Genomic DNA, 27,035 nt, shown 5'->3' with positions numbered 1-27,035 from the left:
CAGATTTCATTTGCCTTTTTTCTTCCCCAGAGGCAAAACAAAGTGCCTTGAGAGGTGAACTTAGTCTTTTCCTATAGAAAAAGTATTTGCTGTATTTATCTTGTATAGAAACAGAAAAATATAACATTTCCCCCTTAGAACAGTGAGGGTACACGTACGTGTGCATGCGTGCATATGTGTGTGTGAAATGTAACACATTTTAAACACACAACGTAAGGTTTCATAGTGTGTATTCAAATAAAAATCTGGAAACCAGCATGAAACCCCATAGTTCACATGTTAAATGTTGAAACTGTAACCAAAATATGAAGTAACTGCTATAGCTGTCAGAAAAAGACAAGACAAAAAGCTTTCTTGCTTACATACAACTAGGTGTGGTAATTTCCAAAAAAGTTGTCAAAATTATAATTACCTTCCAGTTTAAAAACTTTTATTCTAAATAAAAAAAACTATACACAAACCACTGATTTGACCAAACGAAAGTTCAGCGGTAAGCAGGACCTGAAGGAGCTGGTATTCACAGTTCTTATCATGTACAACTCTTTCAAGGTTCAATCCATGGAGAAGTTTATTTTACAACCTGCTTCTTTTTGTAAAACTAAAGGTCCACTTTATTACATAAAATTATTTATACAGTGTAAAACCGGAGCCTTATGGAAAATACTGCATCTAAGTGTATTTAAATTAGTCTTGCTCCATAGGTTCATCTGCAACTTCTGTGGCTTCCTCACTGTTTTCCATAGGGGTCTCTGACGAATTTTCTGGAGTTTCACTAGCATACGACCCTAACTCTTCAGTTTCACTGCAGTCAGCTCCACTACTGCCAGATCCACTAATTTCACTGTTGTCTGAATGTGAATCCTTCTCTGATCGAGACTGATCGGACTCCTCCATTTGATTGCTCTCCTCAGAGGTCTCTTCATTCACAGTTGAGGATTCAGTGTCTTTTTCTTGATCTTTTCTGTCTGGACCAGAGTTTCTGGGAGACATGAAGGACTCTAGAAACAGCAAAAGGACAGTATTACAAGGGCAGTTTTTTATCCTGAAAATTTTATTCCTTCTACTTTCTATTCGTGGCTATGCTGAGCAAAGTTTCTACAACACAGACAAAGACAAGACCAAGTGACAATCCCAGCTCTTATTAAAAATTTAAAGTATCAGCCAACCTCATCAGGATAGCCACTCTGTACTAATATACCATAAAATAAAGTTATATTGTGGATTAAATAGGTAGCTTCATTTAATAAAACTTCAGCAGAAAAAGACAGTTTAAAAACCAATAAATAAATTACTGCTTCCACACATTTCCTCATTTGTCCTCAGAATTAGTCTTCTGGAAATGCTGAAAACATTACTGCTTCAAGTATACATCGGTCGTCATCTAAAGGAACACGTTACAAATACAGGATCCATAAAAATAAATATTAAAAGAAATCTTGGGAGAACATGTTAAAAAAAAAAAAAAAAAACAACAAAGCAGAATGCAGAACAACAGACAATCAGCAATCCCAACAGTACTGGCTTCCTGCAAAGAAAATCCAACCTTCTTGGAAAATGCACCAAACAAATGTAACAAGAAATGTGAAATACCTTCCTCCTCTTCCTCTGTACAGTGCTGCCTGGCACAAGTAGCATCTTTTTCTTTATCCTGAGATGTAGAGGATGTTTCTGTCTCTTCCCCCATGCCTAAAGAAACTTCACTGGAAGCAGTTTGATTAGGTGCATCTCTGGCTTCCCCTTCCTTGTCAAATTTAAGTCTTTTTACCTCATGCTCTTCTGCTTCTGCAGGGTCATCTTCAGAGTGCTTATTTTTTACAGGACTGCTCTGAGCACCTTCTGATTCAGATGCTGGTGATTCACTATAAACAACAAAAGCAGCTGTAGGGTGTTTGGTTTTCTTTTTTTTTGTTGTTGTTGCTTTTGAAAAAACATTCTGTAGCTTGTTACACTTCTTTTTTAAAGCAGCTATTTCAAATTAAACACTTTACAAGAAAACGGTAAAACTTGCTTCTTTCATTACATGACAAAACCTCAAAATCATCACTCCAGCTTCACCTGATTGTTGATGAAAACAGCAATCACACTGCTCTGGAGGGTCTAAATTACACACCGCTCCTACTGTCAGCATTAATGGCAAGCATTTATGAAATGTCGTGTCTGGTTAGACTTCATCATCCTGGCACAAATATGGTAACTGTCCATTTCTGAACTCTATTATTCACTCCACAGTTTTACTATATATGCCATACACTTACAAGCTGCGTTACTACAACTTTGAAAACTTGAGCTACTATTTACCTAGACAGCCCAAACAGCAGGAAGCACGCAACAGAATCCTCCTGCAGACATTCTTCTGTTATGGCTTAATTATGCATACCTTGGAAGGCCATTCCCTTTTAAAATGCTTTTCAAATGCAGGTGAAAAAACATGAGAATAATAAAAACTTGGAATGCATTGCTCCTCACAAACCTGTGTTTCTTATCGTCCGTTTGCTGCAAGCTTGATTCTTTATGTTCCGTGCTGTCTGGCAAACCGTTTGTTGTCATAGGAGATGACAAAGAAACCTTCGGTCGGTTTACTGGCCTGGGAGTTCCAGGACCATTTACATTAGATCTTTAAAAAAAATAATAACAAAGTTAATAACAACAACAGTAGTAATAAACCCCATCCTTTTAATAAAGGAATTTGTTCCCAACAAAGAGCAGCTATAATCTAGTTCTTAAAAGAACTGGGTGGAGGAGTGTAACTTCCGATTTTGCAATAAATAAAATGCCTTGCCTCCAATAGAACAAGTATCACCAAAACTTTAAAGAAAATTCTACACAAGGTTACAAAAAACATTAAAAATGAACATGACGTATCCCCGTGACTCCTCTCCCTCACTCGTATTCCGTATTGTATTCCATTTTTGAGCCTATCTATTCAGGATCAGAATAGGCAAAAATAAGGGATCTGAGCCAGCCATTTCCATAACAACCTTGCTTTTATCCTGAAAAATGTAACTCCTGAAGCTAAACTTACCTGTCAGAGTAGCCTGGTGAATTTCCTGGGAACATTACACCATTCATCCGGTTTAAACTATTTGAGTTATTTTTCCTATTAAATAAAGTAAGAATCAGAATGTTAGGAATAAAGGAATGTTTCCAAACTACTACACGTAACACTTGCAGATCACTACCACTACTGTTGGCTTAACTACTGATACTGAAAACTGAACTCTGCACGTTGCACTTTGGGATTCAACTACTGTCAGGAAGCGAAATACATTCCATATGCAGACACACATCCTCCTGGCTACTAATGCAATCCTGAAGTTCCAAGAAACTGGAGATTATACTTACTCTGAAGATGGATATACACAGCTGACAACCATGACATTCTGTAATACACAAAAATACACATTTTAAGAGTTCAGAAACAGAAACTTCTGTACCTGACAACAGTCCAAAACTTAAAGGGTTACAGGATATTGGTCGTATCTGCTGAAGTAGCTTTCAGATAATTTTTCTTTAGAGATATCAAGATGTTAAAAACATAAAAACCATCTTGGCTCCCCTTTAACAAGATCAGACCACAGTTACATTAAAAGCCAGTATTTTCCTAAGTGGGTCAAAACAAGACAACCACACTAACCCCCAGGCCCAAGTGTTTGTAATTTCTAACTGGTATATCCTTGGAAATCGGAACAAAATGTTCTCAAATGCTGAAAAACTCCTGAACTGGTGAAGAAATGTTCTGTTTGCACAAGTCCTATACTGAAAAGCATGCAAGCATTATTAGCTATTTTTGGCACAGCCATATTTCATCTGCTAAATTATTTTGGCCTCTGCATAAAAAAATGGGCAGAAATAATGATTAATTCAACGTGTTTTGCTTAGCCCCCTCTTCCTCTTGAATGGCACTGCAAACAAAATCCGTTTTAATATCTAGAAACCTCGCTTTAAAAGGAGCCAAGTTCCTTTTTTTTTTTTTTTTTTTTTTTTTTTTTTAATCAATGCTTAGTCAAATTATCAATGCAACCTTTTCTGCAGGACTGCTTAAATTAACCCAGACTAACTTTAATGAAGGATCTCCATAAAATTTGAAGTATTGTTTCACAGCTCTCACTCTGGCTGATTTTTGCTTTGTGAAATCCCTGTTTCATCCTTTATTGCTGTCTTCCTTTGCCAAACTTGCAAGAATTTATCTGACTGTATGCCCTATAACAGTGAAAGCAGCTCCATTTAAAAGTTAAACTTTTTTTTTTTTTTTTTGACTGAATAGTCTAAGTAGGAATCTCAAGCTAATTTTGTTATCAAGAAAATCCTATGTGGAACTGCATTTTAACATAGACCAGTAACTGCCATCTGTATGCTTTTATGAAGATACATTCCTCTATACAAGAGGATTTCAATACTGACACAAAAGACACTGGGTGGAGGTTTCCTCTCTTCCTGATCTCACCCGAACCCGAAAGTGGAAGCAAGCATCAAACCAAAAAATTCAGATTATTTCAGCTGATTATTTGCTTGGTTTTAGTTAGGACTCAGTATTAAAATGACCTTATACCCTCCAGAAACTACAGCTTGAGTATTGCACAGTAATTAGGAAACATCAATTACATTCCTGAAATTTATTTTCAAGTTTAAATAAGTTATTTCAAACTGCTCTTACAACATTAAAAATAAAGGAAGGAACTCACATGGTTAAGAGTAGCTATTAGCTATTACATGACTGTGAACCTTAAGGAAACCAACAGACTTTTGGTAGTAATTCCAAAGTTATTTAAATAGTTATTTAAATGGTGACTGTTGAGCTGCATGTTGTCAGCAAAATACATACCTTTTCCACACCTCTTAGAAATTTGTCTGTTCCTGTGTAATTCCTTCTAGGATCTGTCAGCAACTCACAGAGTCGCTGAATAGTGAAGGGGATGCTGCAATGAAATAGATTTATAACAATTTAATTTTTTTTTTTATGAGTATGACTGCTAGGAAGCAAAAACTTTACTGCTTTCCTCCCGTTATTGAGAGGACAGAAAGAAAATAGTACAGAAATTTGTTATTAGCAATATAGGGTAGTAACTCAAAGCCTCATTTCCCTTATTTCACACAGTGAGATAAGGCACTGTCTTCTATGCTCACCATGACAACTCTTAAGTAGCATCCTAAAGGCATCATCCCACAACTCAATCCACTAAAACGATGAAAGGGAAAGTGGTATTTAAATTCAGAAACCAGATCATCAACAGTAAAGTAGTTTAAGACTGCATTTATTAGGTAACTCAAATAGAACAAAAATGGGAAGTGATTCAAAATAAATTTGAGTCATACACGCTAGAACTAAAAAAAAAAAAATCTCAACTTGTAGTTTATTTCATGTTTTACAAAATACATTTACAGAAAAAGCATTAAATGGTGGAATTACTAACGTTAGCTGTTACACACACTGTATTTTACCACAACTGGACAGGATATTTATCTATCATGGAACACCTCCATAAAATCATTATTAAACTTCGAGTAAGTTACACAGATCCATAGCATCACATTCACGCTGTTTTCTGACAATTTTGCACTCAGTTTCCTCCTACTTAAATGAGAAACTGACCTTTTAAGCAAGCAATATTTACATACGTCAATCAGTTACCTGAGATGTCATACACTTTCACTGAAAATTCACATACAATGTCACAATTTAACAGATTTCTATGACTTCTGACAAAATAATTAAATACTTCAGGTTGATTCAATAAAATAATGAACGTTTATATATTTTTACAATTGACTATGTGAAATCGAAGCCATTAACATTTCAAAGAATATTTGATACAATAATACTTAAGCACCAGTTCTTGATTGAGAACATGACTGATACACCAAATCCAGAGCATTACCAATACACATTTGCATATACATACAGCACTACACTGTGGTTGTTTGTTTTTTTTAATTAAACTTTTATTATTTTCTAAGGAACTCGGTACACAGCATCTTTAGGCTGTTTCATTAGCTAACACAGCACCTCAAGCTTATCCCATTAGCTAAAAAGCCACATTTTAAAGATGCACAAATCTACCACTGGGTCAGTGAAGATGTCAGCACAGCTGTGATTCCTCACACTACACGACAGTTCACTTCAACGCAAGCAGCGAGCAGAAATAGAGTGACCAAGCATCAACAACCTGATCATGTTTTCCAGAACTGGGTATTATGTCACTGAGGAAGCCACAACCCTCAGCTTGAAAGCAGTACGGGTATATGCTACTGTGCAATCACCCTCAGCCCTAGCTCAAAAGCTGCTACCAGAAAAAAACCCAGACTGCATCCCACATTTACCCTGCCAATGCCTTGCCTTGCTCTCAGCCCCAGTTACACCACACCAGCTTATCTGTACCTGACTTCTAGGAACAGGAAGATGGTCAGGACTGATTTCCATCAGTCAGCTGTGGCAAGTTAGAATACAGCTGACAAAGCATTAAATACGTTCAATACTTGCAAAAAGCAATGCTAAAGCAGGCCATTTCTAAAGCATTTGTTTTGACACGATTGCTTAAAAGCAAGTAAGACAAATGGCAGAAACGTAATATTTTGGCACACAAGCAAAATACACCTCACCTCCCTATTTGACCCTAAGTTGTTTCTTTCCCAACCCCAAAGTTTGATAAGAACAAGCCAGGAATAAAGGTTCTTTTTCATTCAGTATATTACATGAAAGCTCTTGGGCTTGCCAATGCTCCTCTCATTCTTAATTTCACTAAAGCTGCCTTAGTATTCAAACATTGCTGCTCTTTAGCAGTGTTTGGTGAGCTAGCAATCCTTCTGACACCCAACTTCTTCACAATGCTCAGCTTCTGTGAGGCTGAATGCTCAGCTTCTTTTAACCAAATTCCCACCTCTGTGACTCAGTCACACACACAAATTTACCTGATCTGTTAACCTCTCCATGCAGGCACAGCACTACTTGTAGCTATTGTTTCTCACTGATGGTGACTGTGCTTTTGGGTTTAAAAGTCCCTAATTCAAGTGTCTTTGTAAAGTTGTAGTAGACTAAGTTGTCTGTGCAAAATCAAATTATTTCAGAGAAACAACAATATACAGAATTTGAAGTTATTTTTACCAACCAAACACATTAAACATTCTGAAGAATCATTCCCAGGCTAATTCCTATTTAGCTGCATCTAACTGGGCACTTGGAGTACAGACAAAGACAAAGTAGTTTTGCACATCAACAGAGTTCTGGTTTCTTGGGAAATAGTCAAGAAAATGCATAGCCTGAAGTCACACCCCTAATTTACTCAGTTATAAAACGTTCAAATGAAAGGGAAAACCAGTTCATTTTCCTCCAGAATCTTCCACAGTAAACTGAACTTTGTTTACCGAGCAGTAGATGGCACCAAGTGTCACGGTATCACCTCTGCATATCATTTGTTCAACATTTGTATATGCTTTAGTTTGCAAAACCCAACCAAAGTTAACTTCACCTCTAGTTAATTGTAAAGTCTTTAATATAAATCTATAAATTTAAAAAAAAGTTTAACTATGATTTTAAAATAAAAGTAACCAAAATTGGTGCAAATACGTATGTAAACACCAATGTGAAAGCTTGTGGGCAATGTGAGAGCTGATCTTCTCAAACGCTTTGGAAAATGCCTGGTGCAGGGCAATGTGTGAGCGTCAGCCCTTACCTGCCTTCCTAAGGTAACTGCCTAAAATTCCCCATGAAGTCATTCATAACTGCACTTCCTAGCCAGATTGTTCAGAATGAATTTCAAACCACAAATTCTTCATACAGACAGCAGTCAAGAAGTAACAGGGAGGCACGGACCCCCTAAGTTTAAAATCCTGAACTCAGCTGTTATAACTAAAAGTTCCTACTCAAAATGAAGGACAATTAGTGGACATAGCACAGATTTTAAACGTGGTACTGAGGAAACACAGCAAGCAGAACGAACCTGCCAGAATGCAAAGCACGTAACTGAGACCTTGAATAATCATTTTTAATATATCTTTTTTTTTCCTTTTTTTTTTTTTTTTTTTTTTTTTTTTGGTGCTATGAAGACGCCTCTGCCATCTGAGATCTTGGGTACCTTACCTTGGAACTTTCTGCTTTAGGAGCAAAAGATAAAGAAAAGAGCATGTCTTTCAAGGACCTGCTACTCCAAAGCAATTCTAAAGCCTGGCCCCAGAAGCACATTACACTAAGTCCGGTAAGACACGGTAACGTTAAAACACAAAGAGTTTCCTCTCTTCCTTCATCTAGAGAGACCCTCAGGACACACCTTCACTTGATTCAACTTTCACATCCATATCCTCCTGTAGGAACTGTGGTATTCACTAATGGACTATTCTACAACCCCAGACTGTGGAACATCCTAATTTATGACTTTCTTAAAGGCAGCTGATGTACACAGCTTGCTTCCTCAAAGAGCAGGTGGTTAGCTGAAAGAACGAGGAAGTGGCACACTTTTCAAGCACCAGCTGAGAACAGCACAGCCACAGAGCAAGCTGCACGCTTGGGTCACCCAGAGGTTTGTTTAGTGCTCTTCTGAAAAACAGCAGATAACAGCAGCCCATTCATGAGCTGTCTCAACGTGAGAACATTACAGATTTTTGGGGCAGTGAAGCATTAATAAAAGCTGGGGGAGGCAGGAGAGAGACAGACTGGCATAAAGGACAGGTTTATTTTTAAATTCCTCCAGTGAAGCAGCCTGATATAAATAACGGGCAGCAGAGAACACACTCAATTTTACATTCTTTGGATTGTCTTATATAAGGGCAACCTGAGACAACTTTTTTTTTTTTTTTTAAAGGGAACCAGGTCTGACTTATAAAAGATGCTTACATTGTAAGTACATAACATTGCATGGAACAATGACAGTAAAAATTATTCAGCTAACATCAAAATAACATGCTAAGGACGTGTCAGCTGTACCTCCAAAACTGAAATAAGGAAGCGACAAGGAGGTAAGCCTTACAGTATGACCATTTACTGACAAGCTGAGAAAAAGGCAGAATAAGTCTCTCATAAACAAGTATCGAGACTCGAACAGAACGGCTCAGCTTATGGTAAGTACATAATGCAGTTTAGAAACAAGAAAAATAACTACGCAGGCTATTAAAGCAATACAGCAAATAAAAGACACCCTTGACAAAAAACAAATCAGGAGCTTTATTTAAAATGAAACAAAACTTCCAGGATTACAAAACCAACAAAGGGTACACACTCAAGACACAGTCAGCAACAGATCGAATATCACACATCTCTCGACAAGCATCCCCTGAACTATAAATCTGAGTCTGGTGGAATTAACACTTCAAAACCAGGTTCACTTCGCCTCCTTGTCACACCGTGTCTACCACAGCTTTAGTTGTTCAAAGCCTACTGAACTGGCACAGTTATTAAGAACTGGACACTTAAAGAGTTCTTCCAGCTAGATATTCTAAAATGCATTGAAAGAAACCTGACTTTAACAGCTCCTGTTACCTGTTACGTGCAGGTAACGCTATCCTGCTTCATTGAAGGGTATCAATACAAACCTGCCTATGTGCTGAAAAACTGAAATGACTGACATGTCACAAGACATCAATATTTACATTCAAATATTATAAATTATTCTAATATAGATATAGATTAATAGAAATCATATATCTAATACAGATATATAATAAGAGAAAGTTCTGAAACTGCTGCAATATATTTCCAAGGTAAAAATTTCTTTCTGCTCATCAATTTAAGGAAGTAGAATAAATGGTCACCAAGCAGAACACTAAGGGTAAAAATTAAGGAAGTATTTTTCTTATCCTGATTTTAGGCAACAAATGTTACATACCCATTAAATCCAGTGACAATTTTCAGGATTCGTTCTTTCATCTCTTCGAAGGGAATATACTCCACGTTTGGGTTGGGGGGCCCTCTTGGCTCAGGAGCTGAGGTTCTGAAATCATCCATTACTTTCTCCAGTTTGAAAATAAAATAACCTTTAAATTGAGACCACTGAACCCTGCATAGGACACAAGAAATAAGAGGTATACAAGTCAGCCCCAAAACCACAGGAAAACGGTGTAATTTCACAATTGTAAAAACAAAATTCAGGCTGGTAAGGCAATCCTGAGATAAATGTGGCGACTAAGGAAGTATTATTTTTCTTCCTGAATTTAAAGCACGATAACTATTTAAATAATTACAGTAAAACAATCTTATACCAGTTAATTGCCATTAACAAGGTAACAGGATGGGCCAGTTCCTTCACAAACCATTACAATTCCAACCTCAAGTTGCACAGGGTACGTGCACATCACATTACCAGAGAGTCTACACACAGCCTGAAGTTCTCGCTCAGCTTACAGAAGAAAAAAAAAAAAAAGTTTCAAGTCTGGAAACCACCCAGCATTGTCTGCCTTCTGTTATAAACCTTTCTGGTTTGGGCCTTTTGTAATCAACTGTTGGGTATCCACGCACCTTCAAAGCATTTCATGGGACCTCTTGTTCTCGGACAGGCAAATACATTTTGTATCACAACCACCATTTTGTATCAACCACCTTCTGCCTTACAACTTCCAGTTTTGCCATTTATAGGATTCTATACAATGACATTTGCAAGAAAATAGGTTTCCTGAGCAGCAGAGTAGGGATATCTGAGTGCCCTTCCGCACCGAGCAGCCCGCAGCAGCCCCAGAAGTGACTCCGGGCTTCCTACCGCTGACGCACGTCTCAGCGGCGCGGGGAGCACCGTGCCAGCAGCTCGTTTCCTTCGGTCACTACCAATTGCAGTCCGTCCACGCTGACGCAGCGCAGGAGCTCTCGCAGCTACCGGATGACATTTATCCACGTGTGATCTGAAACCAACAGGCTCCGACCACACGGGCACTGTCACATCTCTGCGAATCCAGCAAACAACAGTGCCCTGTGACCTGCACCTGAATTTTCCGCTTGCTCATGAGATGAAAACAGGAAAATTTAGCTCAGATTTACCCAGAGATAGGAAGACAAAGCCTTGGTCTTTCATTAGAAGTAATAAATTGGCAAGAATGGGGGAAGAAAATCTGGAGAGGAAAGGCAAACCTTCCTTCTCCTTCCAGGAAATCATTAAGCACTCTGCTGCAGAGGGGAACGCAGGACTTGGTGAATGACTGTAAAACCAGAAAGCAAAATAGAAGGAAGTAAGGTCCCAAAAGGGAATGTCCTGGGCAGATTAACTAGAACCACTGGTTCTCATGGGATTATTGCTCCAATTAGCATCATACAGGAAAATACAAAATGCAGCAACATTTCAAACGTGCAGTATTAGACACGACTCCTGCAAAGCTGAGATGAAAAAGCTCTCCAGCTCCACAGTGCTAGCACCGTGAGACCAAAGCTTTCACACCAAATCACACGGTTAGTACCTAAGCACATCACAAAGCACAGGCAGAACAAAGCTGTCAATAACCTGATGCCAAGGAAGGATTACTTCCTACCAAGCACCCCAAGAGCTGTACTTGCCTCATGAAAAGGGATTCCACTATTCTGCTACGGCTTCTGATGAGCCTGTTCAGGTATTTTTTCAGTTTCAACTTAAGCTGTATTTTATTTTTATTTATTTCTTGCTGAATAGTAACACCTCTTTTCATAGACGATTAACCCATCAGCATCGTGTTGCTGAAATAACCCAACACTAAACAGCAAATATGTTTAAAATGGGAACCTACTGCCTGCAGGCAGCATCCACCACCTCCTCTTCCCAGTGCTGAAGCTCTATGAAAACAAAGCAACCTTTTACCCCTGTAAAGAAGTCTAGAAAAAATGTTATTTTTTTTCTAAATTCAAGTATTTAATTAGTATTTCTATTACATAGAAAGGCTAAGAACCCGCTGCTGCAATACCCTGTGATCTGACCGTTGCAATACTGACCTAAAAAGCATCTTTCGTCCTGTATTTCAGACCAAATGAATGATAAACGCCTGCCGATGAGGTGACGAGGCCCAGCTTACAGCCAGGAGCAGCAGGTTAGGGATCAGCTCACCCTGAGCTGCTGCTGGAAGCAGGGCAACCTCAGCAGCAGAAGCTCCAGGCAGACTGGCAGCAGCCATGTACTCGGCTACCTCAAAATGATTTTTTTTCAACACTGCTGTGGTTGCACTGCTGGCAGCAGGAGAGCCAACTGGTTAAATCCAGTGGCACAAACCACAGCTGCCTCTGTGATCACAAGGCTAGAGCAATGTAACCCACTGCTCCACAGGCCCAGAGCTCCCTTTGCTTCTGGAGCATCGCCTGCTGAGCTCAGGGTCGCCCCTTGGACATTCAGGGAACCCCAGGATGGTCCCATGAGCACTGAAACATGCTCCCACCAAAAATCATTTTCAATCTATGCAACTGGTTTCCAATGAACATTTTTATCCCAGTACCATTAAGTTCCAGGAGAACTCTGCCCACTCAGTAGAAGTGCCATCTACACCCCAAATAACAGAGCTCCAGAGCCTTCAACTGCACAGGCAGCATTCAGTCCTGCAGGGCAGCACAGTGCATCCCTAGCAGGCAGGAAGATGGTTCCTGAGGGATGCAGTGCAGGCCATTGGTTTCATTTAGGCCCTGCTCTTCTACCCTTAACCTAGGATAAGGAATGTCCAGAACTCAGTTCCCCTCTTCCTTACCTCGTCCAGCCTAACATTGTGTCTGCCAGGCCACTAGGAAGGGGTTAAAATACTGTTAAAATAATTAACTTCCTTTTGACAAAAGCATCATCTCTGCAGGGGCAGTAGATTTTTTTTCCCTACTATCTATTTACTTCAGTGAAAGTGATTGAAAATGAGTGTCAGAGGAGAAAAGTTAGCTCTCCTGTCTCACCAGTCTGAAACTGATAAGTAGGAGTTGGTGTCCGCTGCTCCTAACCTCCTGAAACTCACCTGCAGCTCACGTATGGGGAAACACAATCGGTTCCTGAATGCTGGGTAGAAGTCTGTTACCTTAGACAACACAACAGCGAAGATTACAAATGGCTTATCCCAGTGCTTTGCAAAGACCAGGCACTTGGCCAGACAACGGTAACGAGAAGAGATAAAGAAAGAGGGAATATCGGTTTTCAAGGAAAAAAGGACATATATTCCCTGTTTCACGTGCTCCCTGAGCATAACTCTGGCATTACTACACAAGATCTCTATTATAGCTGCTTTGTTAAAATGGGAGACACTAAAAAATGAGCAAAGTTTGCTAAATGCCTTCTATAGTTAATGGCCAAGTGGAACTGCAAAACTTCCACAGAGCTTTATGTACAACCTCGTTAAGTTTTATACACTGGAAAATAACTGGCAAACAATTTAAGCTCTGTCAGGAAAGCAAAGTGAAGGAATTCCATGGCAGAAACACTATTCATGCATTCTTCTGAGCAGACTTGTTTATAAAAACTTGTTCTTCCCACTCAGCATTGTACAGAAACAGCCTCTCCTAAACGCACACCCAGGCTTCTAAACCATGGTTTTCCTGTCCACTAACCTGTGATTTTGTGCTACCAACTTTTCTGAGAGCTTTTACAGCAATTTGCAAATACAAAAATCTCCCCGTGAGCACTGAAGGATCTGTGGAAAAACCTTCAGGAGGAATACTTCAAAAAACAAGATTATCCTAAGATGCTTTGGTACAGCGTATTCACATTGTAGAGAAGGAACAACTTTTAAGTTATATACACCTTATGTACATCTAAAGCATCCTTCACTACAAGATCTGGGTCATCCCGTGTGATTATATCTGTACAAAGACAGCTCCCCTGGGCTAATGAGCCTGCAACTTCACAGGTACTCCACATCATTGCAAACTGGCATTTCTGCTCAAAGGAAGCCTCCTCTCCTCCTGCTCCCCTCCCACCAGCTCCTGCGCCAGCCTTCCCTCACGTCAGCCAAAAGGTTTTGCTCTGACAGAGAGAAAATTAGAGGGGAAAAAAGGAAAGTGATTTTATTAAACAAAACAGGCAGCCAGGAAAGAAGCCACCAGAAGCAAGAATGAGGCTGAAAGGAAGCAATCCCAGGCAGCTTCCAGAACTACAGCTTGTACAGTACCTGTATCGCAGCAGGGCCACGCATCTCAAACCCTCCCAGGAGGGGTGCAAATGCTGATATTATACACTCAAAAATTTTAAATTTTAAAAAAATAGTGTAATAGTCAGGTCACAGATGAAAGCATAGAAATTAACCCAGTGCAACCATTTAGTTTGTCCTTGCAAATCCCTTAAATACAAGATGCTCTGTCCTAGGCTTGCTGGTAATTACACTGCGAGGTACTACCAGATGTTTCACACCGTAATATTGTACCATTACGGAGCCCCTGACCTTGCAGTTTACATTAGAAAGATAACAGAGAAATGTGGATGGAAAAGACTTCCGTGTTTGAAGATACTCAGCTGTGTTTCACAGAAATTAAACAGGAAAGTAGGCAGCAACTGATGCAAGAAGCAATAACATGAAAAACAGAAGCAAGATTTGAGAATATTTACGTGTGGCTTGAGAGGAAGCATGAGAAAAGGCTAAAAATCAGTGGGGGAGACAAAAAGAGACCGAAGAAATAAAATATTATTTAAAAAATCCACCCCTCACACCCCTGCAAACACACCCAGCCCCCTGATGGGGACAAATTATGTAAAGATAAGAAGTTTAAGTCCTATAAAGAACGACACAAAGGAGTGCAAGCCAACCCAACAGAGCAGCAGGACAATAACATACTTGTTCACTGCAAGCTGATGAGGCAGCAGATGTCCATTGCACTGAGAAGGAAGAATTACAAAAGGATGTAACTTCGCAGCACCCGAGCTTAAACAAAGGAGAACAGAACCCCAAATAGCATTTCTCTCATAAAAGCAAACTATTTCACACCTGGCCTTAAACTACGTGATTATCTGCTGGAAGTAATCCATTACCACAGAGCAACACAAGTTTGCCAATCACCCAGCTTTAAAAATCCACCAGACCTATTTGATAAACAGCACAAGGGACAGAGGTGACCTCAGACAGAAAGCAGCTCGAGTAATCCGATGCTGGGCCTTGATTTAAAGGAATTACTAGCACGAAGTTCCTTGCAAGATAAGATTGCTTCTCTGCTAACACGATTTGTGCAGAACTCATCCTTCCAAACATGCACAGCAAAAACACAATTGCATTTTACACAGAAATAATCTAATCCCATCACTCCCACTCTCTGGGAACGGAGAAAGGGAAGCAGCCAAAATGCAAAAAGACTTCCCCCAACTCCCTTATGTCCCACGTACTTAAAATATTTGTGCTGATCAGCCTGAGAAAGCAGCCTTCCCCCGTACTGCCCTGCTTACAGTCAGACAGGAGAACCACCTGTCAGTAGCTTGCAGTATTCAGATAGGTTTTGGAGGTGAGAGAACGAGCTGCTATTTGCTTCCTAGCGCTGGACAAGTTTTGTCATCGATTCTGCTGCCCTTTGGGACAGGCACTTCGGGAGATGCGAAATTTCAACAAGAGCAGGAAGACTGAAACGTTCAGCGGAGTTGTTCAGGCACGATTTGACAAATACTAAAAAGCAAGTAGCAAGATAATCTGAAAGGCTGCCGGGAAACTCAAATGGAGAGGCTAAAGTCTGGCAGTGCAGAGGCTGACACACACACACACACACACACACAGACTGACAGGGCACAGACCAAGCCAAGGAGGGCAGCTGCACCTGCACAGCCCCTGCCTCTTCCAGGCACACAGAGCTCTCCCTGCTGCTTTCAGAAAAAAATACATAAAAACTCAGGGGATCCCCACCAGTGCTACATGCCTTGGATATTACATGTAGATTGGAGTGAAAGCTTCCAGAAGTGCCTAAGAAAACTACAGAAAGCTACATATCTCCCTTTTCTGCACCTCTATTAACGCATCAGATTGAAAACTAAGCTGTTACACATGGCTTACACACTTTCTCTAAGCTCTACAGGATTTTAAGTTACAAATTTCCGTAAGAGCCATGGAAGGTAAGTCAGGACAACACCTAAAATTAACTAGAAGAGGAGGAAGAACTCAGTATTGCCTGAAATAGGGCTACCCCCTGGCACGAAGGTGCTGCAATTATTGCATAAACCTTGCTGGAATTGCTTCACAGATTATAGGTGTAATTAATAACACCATTATATTGCAGGGATGTTAAGCTTCTGGAGACTTAACTACGTACTTAAAACATTAAGAATCCCAGGAGTCCCGGTGGGATGGCTGTCCTCAGATTACACAGTGCTGAAGTTCATTGCAAATTCACTTGGTTTAAATTTTAAGAGGATGCCAGATGTTTTGGAGAGATGCTACATACCAGCACGTACATAATATGCACAGAAAAACCAAAGCGGATCCACTACCGATTCTGTTCACTGAACAGGCCATAAAGAAACATCACAGCCTAGTACCAGGCAGAAGCGAGGAGCACTTCCCTCTCCATCCTTCTTCTATTGTGGGCATCCTAAATATGCTGTATTTAGGATGCACTCAAACCCCTCTTATTCAGCTCAACTGATTTCAGCATAAAGTTCCCAAGACACAGAATTAAAGAACCGTCAGGCAATCTCAGAGGACTTCTCTTAACTTCTAACAAGAGACATCTCTCTCATATTAGCTTCCCCCAATTATTGTTGATTTAGATTACATTCCCACTGAGATTTGCTAGTAGGAAACAGGTGTTTTTTGAAGTGAAATAACTTGCCAACTTCAATAATTTTCTTCTCTTTTATGCTTTGCTCCAGAGCTCATAGAAGATGAAGACACCCTGCAGAACACAATAATCTTCCCGTGCTGTCAGAAGTAAAATTAAATTCTCACCCAAGACAAGTTAATTCCTTTCCTATTCTGCTCTAGGAAACTATTTGAAAAGCCAAAAAGCACAGAAAATGAAGTGCTCCCAGCAATCACATACCCAATTTAAACCCCTGTGCCAGCAGCAAACTTCATGGCGTGCTCTCCCACAGCCTTGGGGACACGTGCACCAAAACAGAAACAGCGTGAGCAGAAGGAACAGGGCAGTTCCCAAAGTGCTGGGTTATTTTTTGGTGTTCCTGAATGAGCAGTAGGCTTTAAGCTGTAGGTGATAGGGCACTGTGAATGTGCTGGAACATGGTGCTTTGCTGCACACTGCTGTTAGGAAAACGCTGGCAAACGCTCTTCATGGGGGAGTGTCCAGCCAGCACCCCCACCTCCTAACTCTTGTAAAATTAAAACGCTCTCACGTTATCTTCAGTAGGGTTTGACCTCGTTTTACCTTTCATTTTAAAGGGAAAAAAAATACCGAAGAGCTCAAAAGAGGGAAAACTGCTATTTCCCACAAGCACAAAAGGTATTGTTCCATCTCCATTCACTCATTGTTGGCAGCCTAAATACAGCCCTTGCCTTCTTTCTTGGTGAGCCTGACAAGCTCCCTCCAGAACCACAGAAAGGGGAATACATTAGAGGTGCACCTACCCTGGTGGTGAGCGCTCACCTCTCTACTACTTACGAATTACTACTGTTATTGCCAGGAACAACAGAGACTAAAACTTAGCTGTGGAAACAGACAGCTGACGAAGGCATTAAAGTGCTATCTGTAATCATCAAGGGACTAATTCTGATCTCTGCTGATAAATATTCAACTGACTCCAACAGAATACAGCTGTTGTGCACAACAGAAAGCCTGAGCTGCTCGTCTCGGGAAAGTGTATTTCGTAATACAGTTATCTAAAGACAAACAAACCAAACTACCTCTTATTTTTTTATTTTAAAGGCAAAAAAATGACCACAGAACAAGAGGAAAAAAAATTGATTGATTGTTCTTCATTTAGGAAACAAATCCCTTAGAGCAGAGTTGAGAGCAATGCACACAAAGTAACTGCAAGCCTCCAAAACTTCCACAAGCCACAGGCAGTGGCTTATCTATGAAGATAAAAGTAAAAGGAGATGATATTTTCATTACACTTCCCTCTTTCACTTGAAATTTTAAGTATTCTTTGGCTGATAGGAATAAACTGATATATTTGCTAAAACATTCCACTTACGGGTTTCTGCACTGTGTAAATTCTGACCTTGCTTTGATTTCTCCTTCGTGTAATTTCAGTTATGCACATATTCACATAAAATTTATTATAAATCTCAAGTTTTATTACAAGTAGAACGATTACCTCAGATATCGATGTTCCTATGAAGTACTCACCAACTACACAGTGCTGCAAGTCTTACGCACCCAGACTTTCGGATGAGCATCAAAAACCAGCAAAGTCCTGCCATCTAAGCAGCACGGAGCGTATATTAACATATTTATGACTTAGCTACTTTCTTTTTCAAGACTTGGACTCCGTTATCACTACAGCAGTCTACCCCATGAATAATTGCTTCAAAAAGGCACGATTTCAGTGACCCCATTTTTGAATTTTCGTTGTTCTTCTTTAACCTAGCACAGAGGTTTGCAGTTGGGGTGTGCCCGACTTCTCCCTCTCCCAAGTGCCAGTCCCTCGCAGCCCAAGGACGCCAATATTCAGCTGCTTTCCACAAATAACCACAGCTGCATGTGAGCAGCACTGGCTGAGCAGAGCAGCAACAGCAGTCAGTCTTTGTCCGTGTGTCAAAATACCTCCTGAGAACCACTTATACAGTGCCCAGACCTGCCTTTAACACGACTGGACATTCTGTTTAAATTTAGACAACCATAATGATGTCAATGCTAACAATTCCTTGCATTGTTCCCAGCTTTTCCTCATTTCTATTTCAAATAAATTTTCACTTAAGATAAATGTTCACTAAGGCACGTTTCAGAAGTGATGCTGTGCATTGTATCATCAAGATTCTTCCCACACCATACTTCAGAGTGCACCCCATACAACAGACACTCTGCAAGAGAACGATCCATCAGGCAAGGGCACAACACACTGACAGGAGTGTAAAACTGATGCAGGGAGTACAGGAACATAAGAGATTGCACTTTCTCAATAAACTTGTTCAGCAGAAGGCCAGGAGTCAAATTTAAGCAAACTATTATGCAACAACCGAAGTGTACTTTAAAGTCTTCCTGAATTTGCACCTAAAATTACTATCTCCATAGAAGCTGCCTCCTAAGTAAAATCATTCTGAGTAATGTAACTTTAATATTTGGATAATCACATATGTATCACCCCTTCCATAAACAAACTAAATTCCGCATATCTAGTAATACAGGGCACTGAAATCCTTCCAGCTTTCACAAGTTTGCATAGAATGAGCAAATAAAAAATTCTGTAACTTACCCAGTAAGTGTAACTTGCAAATGACCGACGTGTAGAGATCCACAGGTTACTGCTCACAAAAGCAGCAGATCCCACTGAGATAATACTATCAAAATTGGACTGTATTGAGCAATAAGGCTCAGAAAACAGATAAAGGAAAAGTTGCCCTGCACAACTGCTTTTGGAGCTGAACCTCCTTTGCACTGTAGCGCAGTGCTCGTCAGTTTGTGCTTCATCCCACAAAAACACAGACCTCACTCAGGCCTGGAAGCAGTGTAAGTGAGTTGTGCTTCTGGTGCTAATTCCTTCCAAAACCAAGAACAGAAGACACCCAAATGACTTCTACACGAGGCACTCTGGCTCCCACACCAAGCCTAGGCTGAGACAGAGTATGCCATCTCCCTCTGACCCAGTAAACAGCCAGCAGGTGTTTTTGCACCGCTTTACCACTTCCAAGCGTAAAGCCTCATCGGGTACAGCCATCTTACCAGGGTGCTGCTCAACTCCTCCTGAAACCTCGTAGCTGTCTTCAGGCAGCATTAGTTCTGAACCTGTGAGACCTGCCCAGCACATCAGCTTTGCAGAAAAGCAGCATCAGCCTCATTTAGGCACAAACCAGATAAACCACCACACCACCGAGCCGCCCAGACTGCTCTGCACCCTCCCTCCTGCAGGCTCCAGCACCTTGCTCCCTCCCCACAATGGGTGCCATCAAGAAGGAGCCTTCCCAAAACCTGCAGGCAGGAGGAGCGAGGCTCATCAGTTACAGGACCAAACCAGAAATAAACATCCCTGCTTCTGCAAAGTGTAATATAGAGTAGGACAATCCCCAGTGGTCTCGGGAAGTGCTTACATCAAATAACAACAAGCAAAGCCACCACAAAACAGTCGAGTTGAGGCTCACTGGAAAACAGAGATAAAAGAGGCACTGCAGATGTGATGAAATAGCACTAAGAGGTAAAGGTATGAACTGAGAGAGGAATAAGGAGTGCAGGACTGAGCTTGAGTAGAAAGACAACAGAAAATAATTAAAGGTGATGGTCAAAAGCACATGCAACTGTGCTAAGTGCTGCAGAATAACGGCGGGGTGGCTTTCTGTGCAAAGCAGCAGTGAACTGCCTGCACAAAGCCTGCTGCTAAGAACACGACGATGGATGCACCAAGGAAAATCTGCTTGCACATAGTTGTATTTGCAGTTACAACAGCCCAGCCACTGCAGAAAGTCAGCACGATGAGGATCTAGCCTTTTGTTTCTCCTTTCATGTCTAGTTCATTGAGACTGAATTTGTTGGGGTCAGTTCATCATGCAAATCTGACACTGGGAGTCTGACCTCTGCACTACAAACCCCACTCCCAACAGGTAAGGGGTGGCAGCATTTAAAATAAAACAGAACAGCACACAGTCCCTGAAGGAGCGAGGGATTTCATCTACCTAGCAAGGATTTCTGTGAAGCACCCCGACTGCACACCTGATGTACACATAATGGTATAACACAGGTTGGGTTCAGCTCCCTGTCTCTCATCGTTTAGGAAGACAACCAGCAGGCTTTTCAACCAGATTTCCAGCCCGTTGGGGGCACGAGCGGATTCCAAGGAAGAAAATGCACTATGAGTGGAGTGGGACTTGATGGGGAATAATAGCAGGAAGCAACACAAGGAAGTTTACTCACACCTCTCGCCTCACTGGTGACCGTGGAAAATGGAAGAGGCCAACGCTCACAACGGCACACGGGCTCCTCTCAGAGCATACTACCTTGTTCATTACAGCAGAAAACTGAGAATCGCTTTAGGTCATTTTTAAGAGTTCATAAGGAATTATATTCCCCCACTAGTTTTAAAGATTTCTAGATAATGATTTGCTTCCAAATCAGAACATGATTTCCAAACTACTAAAAAAAAAAAAAAAAAAAAATCTATCATTCACACATTAAGCAACAAAACTAAGAGTTAAATAAAGCCCAACGTTCTTCGCAGAAAATCAGACTTCAGCATGTTAAATAAGCTAAAGGAAACATGGCTATAAACATTTACATATTTGTAACAAATTACTGCACAAAAGGTCAGAACACATCCCTAAAACACTAAAGCTAAGAATTTATTAGGAATTTATTCCCGTGTGCATTCACTGCTACCATCTCCACTCGCACCTCTTCAGCAGATGAGCAAGTATTTCATCGCCATAACAAAATAAAAGTTGGAGAGACCCAAGTCGAAGAACTGCACTCGAAAGGAACCATCAGAAAATACAGCTCCCTACGCAGGGCACGTGAAATGGCATCAAAGGGCTGCAAAGGCCCCGTGATGTTACCTTGGAGAGAACTGACTGTGACGGAACGACTCAGCAGAGAGCTGCTTCACGGGACCTCAGCGAAACACTCAGCACCGTCTCTCGCAGCACCTCGGCACCTTACCAGCTCCAGGCCCCGCGGGCAGCCGGCCCCCAGAGCAGCGGTCGGGGGGGTCTGAACCTCAAATCCTGCCTCTAGAACGGAGCAAGGCCGTGCCACATTGGGGCACCTGAAATGAAACCTGAGCAACCCGGTCTGACCTTGGAGTTGGCTCCCCTGGGTCAGACCGGCTGCCCTGCAGCACCCTGTCCAACTCTGTTAGCCCACGGCCACACTGCAGGTGCTCCTCTTTGCTCTACAACCACACGTACTTAGCTTCACCCTAGACACGTTGCAGAACCGCAGTTACGTTGACCCTCCAGGGAACCAGTGAGGTGACAACTTGTCTCCTCAGCCTCAGAGGAGGTACGGACTGGGATTTCACATCTTCTAGGAAAACTCGGAGGAAAGAATTTGTCTACACAAAGGAATGTGCAGTCAGTGTGTTTGGATGGCTTTATTCTGCATCCAGGGCACGAGCTGGGGTAACTACCCTACGCTCTGGCCAGGCCAAGTATTCTCTGCTTAAACAGAGAACTATGTTAGCTCATCACTGCTGCATATACACTGCCCTTCTCCAGATTTTGGTACCTTATTACTCCTTTCTGCACTCCTTCGCTGTCAGTAAGGACCTGTATTACACCTTGCATTCCAGAAAGACGTTAAAGCTGTGCTTTGTAAGCTGCCTGCCCTAGGGCAGGAACAGGGGAAACTCAGGAAGAAAACTGACAAATGATTTTTTGATCTCATTTGTTTTCTACATTTTATTTTTAGCTTTAGAAACAAAGGAAAATTTCAGTAAGAAACAAATTGGATTCTCTTCATGAAGGATGAAAATAAATGTTTTTTAGCTCCTGAAGGGGCAGAGTGATTTTACATCCAAGATAACTTCCTAAAAGGTAAGAGAACATTTTAGAGACAAGACACTGGCCAGTGATTTTCATTTCTATTTTTGTCATAATTCTTCATAAAAACTGTACTTCACTTTTGTATTCTGCTTCTAGTGTTGCAGTGATGTGAATTTTTGTACCACCTTTTAAAGCTGTTTATACCTTAAAAATAATAGATAGAAAGATAAAAAGTAATTTTTATGCAAAAAATAAAAGCAAAAAAACATATCCTGTTTTTAAAGAAGTCTTTCAGATACAGGGAGATATTAAGAGTAACAAATTTCATCTCTTCCCCTTATTTGGTTTTGCAAGTCATGCTGATCCTTTACAATCTATAGAAAAGCACGTTGTAATGATCCTCCCCTGACTCTCCTTGGTCTCGCCAAGGAAAACCCATGCTAATGTCTCAGTAAAGTCACGTCAATTAAGGAATATATAACTCCTTCAAAAAAAATCCTAAAACTCAACACAGGATTAAAAAGGCTTGAGCTGTATACCTTACATTTCACCTGAGGCTCAAGTCTTACCACATTAACTGTGAAGAAACCAAACTTTCAAAGTAGTCAAGCAACCAACTACTGCAAAGCAGTCAAGCGATCCATTTTTTGCTTCTGTTGAGATACAACAAAGGAAGTTTGGACTGGCTTTTGTAAATGCTGCTCATAATCTCGCAAACAATGAGGTGAATGGTTAACTATGCACACGAAGATAGTCTGAGACTTCAAACGGATGAATCTAACACAGGTGGTTGTATGATCGCACTTTTACTGCAAGGTACTGATAAAACATCCAAGCTTACGCTGGTGACCAAATTTAGCAACATTTTTATTCCAAATCTTCAGTGTAAATAGAAAAGGCTTTATACGTAAAGATATTCCAGAGAGCCTTATCACGGCTGCGCTGCTGGCTCACACGGCTCTCACCCTTTGTCCCTCCCCTGCACCGCCTTGGCAGCTGCGGTGCTGCCATACCAGCCAACACGGGCACGACGAGCTGGGGCTGGGAACTGACCCCTGCTACGAGCCCTAGTGCCAAGAAGAAAGTTACAACTGCGAGCACTTCCCTGCTCTGGGTTACCACGCAGCTACATAAACAGTTGAACAAGCACAAGCGCCGCAGTGACACAAGGGCTGTATTCGCCAAGACCGCTGCCAAGAGAAACAAGGGTAAAATTACAGCCTAACCTGAACCTGCATGTACCTGTTCTTAACTCCCGGAGGTGAATAAGCACCTTGAAACAAACAGGGGCAGGGAGGCACCCGTGGCCTTACAGCAGTCAGACTGGGCTTCCAGTCTGTCGAGCAAGTTCGGTATGCCGTGATCGCGCTGCTGGGAGAACCTTAAAAATCATGGTTGTTTACTTTGTTAGCATCCTTTCAGCCTAAGTTTATCAATTATTTTACAAGGTGCACTGCAACTACATCAGGAAAAGGTATTGGGAGTGAGAACGCTGTGTTTTGACCCAGGATGGAGCCCACAAAACACAACCAGCAGTCGTCAGAGCAAGTTACAGAGCAGAGCGAACCTCCCCGAGCACTACGTGACGCCTCCAGAAACAATAACTCAAAGCAAAAATACTTCACGTTTCACTTGTCCTTATTTGCCTTGGTCCTCACTTGTGTGGGTACTTTTTTGTTTGTTACTCTAGGAACAGGCTGTGGCTGAATAAGACCCATTGTTTTTCAGTAAGTTTGCAAACTGTGCAATTACCCAACTTAATCACTATTTTTTTTCCAAACTGAGCTCTGAAATCCATAAAAATCCTAACTAACATTACTACAAATCATGTTCTTAGACTTCATCTTCCCAGACAATCCACTCCTTACTGTTTTGGATTTCTATTAAATAAAATTATTTTTGCATAACATGAAATAAAGACTATTCAGCTCATTTTGAACTGACACATCTAGTAGCTCTGTGTTCAGGAACACTTACAACACTTCTATTACAGTGCTCAAGAGGTACTAGCTTAAAAATACAGCAGGCTGTTATAAATGTGTATTACCAGCCACCAGTCTTTACACGAATGTCCACGATGAGATTTTAATTTTTACTAATTTCCTCCTGATACTTTGACGCACAACACGTTATTGCAAACAGAAGCATATTATCTGAAGAAATAGAATTTAACAGGTAATGGGAAGCAAATCAAATGTACTGGAACAGCATTTCCATGTCTGTCTCCAGATTACACTGAACGCTGCTGCTGCTCATGTCTGACGCTTTTTAAAAACAATTTAATGTAACTGAAAGGTTTGAGAACGCTGCAAAAATGGTACAGACAAAAAAAAAGGAAAAAAATCTAAAGAAAATAGTGAAAACATAAAAGGCCAGGGCCTGCATGGAGCGCCTGCTGACTTATGTTGAGGTTTAAGCCACAGTTTGTAATAATCAAACAATATATTTTTTTAAAAAATCTAGATTTTCCCAACGGAAATAAAACGAAGTTTAAATAAACTCCAAGTTCTACCCGGGGAGGAATTTTGTAAAGGACACGCTCTTTTACAGCTACTTTTTAAAACCGCTTTGGAATACCCGTATTGGTGGCAGAAACAAGAAAAAAAACAACAGCCTGAAAAACATTTCCGAGCATAAAGGCTCTGTGGGTGACAGGGACCCGAGGAGGCAGCGGGGCGGGCGCACAGGGCGCAGCCAGCAGGCCCCACGGCACCAGGCCCAGCGCCAGGGCCTGAGCCTCTGCTCCCAGAGCAAAGTGCAGCTCAGGGCTCGGTGCTCGCACAGGGCCAGCAACAGAACCAACGCTGGCACGGGCTGGAGGGGCTGCAGAAGGCAGCGCACAGCCCCACGGCGGGGGCAGCCCGCACAGGGCCTGGCCCTGTCCCCGTCCCTTGTCCCCTGTCCCCGTCCCCAGGCCGCGGGGGCAGAGGCAGGCCGGCTGCCACATAGTGAGCACAGGCACGCTGCAGCCGGCGGGGCCCGCCCGCTTCCTGCCAAATAGTGAGCCGCAGGAAGTGGGCCGGGGCGGCCCGGGGCGAGCACGGCGCGGCGGGGGGGGGGGGGGGGGCAAAGCAGGAGGGGGGGGGAAGGGAAGGGGAAAGGGAAAAAGAGGGGAAAAGGAGGGGAAAGGGAAGGCCCCGCAAAGGGTCACGGCAGGCTGGAAGGCGAACAAGCGCCAGCACTGAGCGGGGAGTGAGTTTGGTGCCCCCCCAGCTGAAAACACCGCCTGATTTCCCCTCCTGGCGGCTCCCCCCTTGGCCCAAGGGGCTGAGGCTGCGTGTTCGTCACACCGAGCTGCGAGGGAAGCACGGAGCCTCATCACGCCGTGCTGCTGGCTGCTGCAGAGCCGGCAGGCAGCAGCTCACTTCCCACCCGAAGCCCCCCACCCGTCACACAAACGCAGCGAGCAGCAGCTGCGCCGTGTGGGGCAGGAGCAGTAAAACCTGAGGTACCCCCAGCATGGCCTGCACAGAAATCCCCTCTCTGGGGTCAAGCCACCTACCAGCACACAAAACTAACCCGGCCAAAGTTAGTGTGAGAACCAAGGCGAGCTTGTTTAGCTCAAAAATCACGCTGCAGACACAAAAAGGAGAATCCAGGTAGCACCTCGCTCACTTAAAAGGCAGGAATCCTACAAGGTACAGCTGAGGATCGCCAAGAAGTCACTTACATGGTCTCTCCAGTCTTAGCAACATGACAAAGAAACTGATCCAGTATTGGGCACACTTCCTTCTTCCCTCTCTTCTCAAAGTCTGTTGGCGTGGGGATGACAGAAGAAGAACGGAGAAAGAAAACAGGACAGAACAACAAAAAAAATCAGTTAAAACCCACAGTAACTGCTTTAACAACCAGCCCAACTCCCCCAGCCTGAGCCGCGCTCGGGCGTTCTCCTCAGGAGAAGCTGCGCGCAGCCGAGCAGCAGAAGTTGGTCGCCAACTTCTCTGGAGCGGCCCCCGGCGAGCACCGAGGGCCCGGGGGCTTGGGGGGCTGCCGGTGAGGGGCTGGGGGTGCCGAGGGGCTGGGCACGGGGCCGGGGGGCGCAGGGCACGGCCCCAGGCAGGGGCAGCCCCGGGCCTAACGGGGGGGCCCCCGGCCTCCCCCTGCCGCCTCTCGCCCCTCGCCCAGCCCCTGGGGGCTTCGTGGGGGTTTCATGGGGGGCTCCAGAGCAGGATCTCAGCCCCTCCTTCCCCACAGGCCGCCCCCGGACCCCCGTCTCCCCCCTCAGGAGCAGCCCCCGGCCCTTACCCCGAGGAAAGGGAGAAGGGGCAGGGGCTCCCCAGATCTCCCCCTTCAGGGCTCAGCCGCTGCCTCCCGCCCCCGTGCGGACCCCGCTCCCCCCGCCACAAGCCCCGGCGGCACCTTTGAGAGCCTCCTGCAGCCTCTCGACATCCATGATCCGCGCTGGGCTTCTCCCCCCCGGCCGCGCTCGGCGCCGCTGCCCTCCGGCGGCCCCGCCGCACCCCGCGCAGGAGCCGGGTCTCTCACAGGCTCTTCCACACGCTTTTACACACACACAAACACCCCCACACAGAGCCGCCCTTACACACCCACACCCACAAACACACACACACACACACACACACACAAACACACAACCCGGGCTCAGCAAGCCTCCAACATGGCGCCCGGGCCGTCCC

The 27,035-nt window shown here is 42.8% G+C and overlaps 1 protein-coding gene across 2 annotated transcripts; it reads right to left on the bottom strand.

The window, feature by feature from the left end:
* Positions 1 to 232: 232 nt before the first annotated feature.
* PPP4R2 (protein phosphatase 4 regulatory subunit 2) lies at positions 233 to 27,035 on the bottom strand. 2 transcript variants are annotated; one of them, XM_084292873.1, is made up of 9 exons: positions 26,758 to 27,035; positions 26,069 to 26,150; positions 9,813 to 9,983; positions 4,823 to 4,916; positions 3,343 to 3,380; positions 3,023 to 3,097; positions 2,471 to 2,614; positions 1,591 to 1,859; positions 233 to 998 (listed from the first exon to the last, which is right to left on the bottom strand). In XM_084292873.1, the coding sequence occupies exons 1-9, from the start codon at positions 26,789 to 26,791 to the stop codon at positions 685 to 687; spliced, it is 1,221 nt and encodes a 406-aa protein (XP_084148999.1). In that variant the 5' UTR covers positions 26,792 to 27,035; the 3' UTR covers positions 233 to 684. The 2 variants fall into 2 exon arrangements, with proteins under 2 accessions (XP_084148999.1, XP_084149000.1); XM_084292874.1 differs by lacking the exons at positions 26,069 to 26,150; positions 26,758 to 27,035 and adding an exon at positions 10,442 to 10,716.

Source organism: Netta rufina (assembly GCF_964035555.1).
Source record: "Netta rufina genome assembly, chromosome: 10".
In the NCBI taxonomy this organism is placed as follows: Eukaryota; Metazoa; Chordata; class Aves; order Anseriformes; family Anatidae; genus Netta; species Netta rufina.
The sequence above is the reverse complement of the archived record's forward strand: the minus strand, read 5'-3'. Positions and strand labels throughout refer to the sequence as shown.

Coding starts and splice junctions, on each gene's coding strand:
- PPP4R2 (XM_084292873.1), bottom strand. CDS start 26,791: ATGGATGTCGAGAGGCTGCAGGAGGCTCTCAAAG. Junction 3,098..3,342: donor TGTGTATATCCATCTTCAGA/GTAAGTATAATC, acceptor TTTATTTAATAG/GAAAAATAACTCAAATAGTT. Junction 2,615..3,022: donor TCACCAGGCTACTCTGACAG/GTAAGTTTAGCT, acceptor TTTTTTTTAAAG/ATCTAATGTAAATGGTCCTG.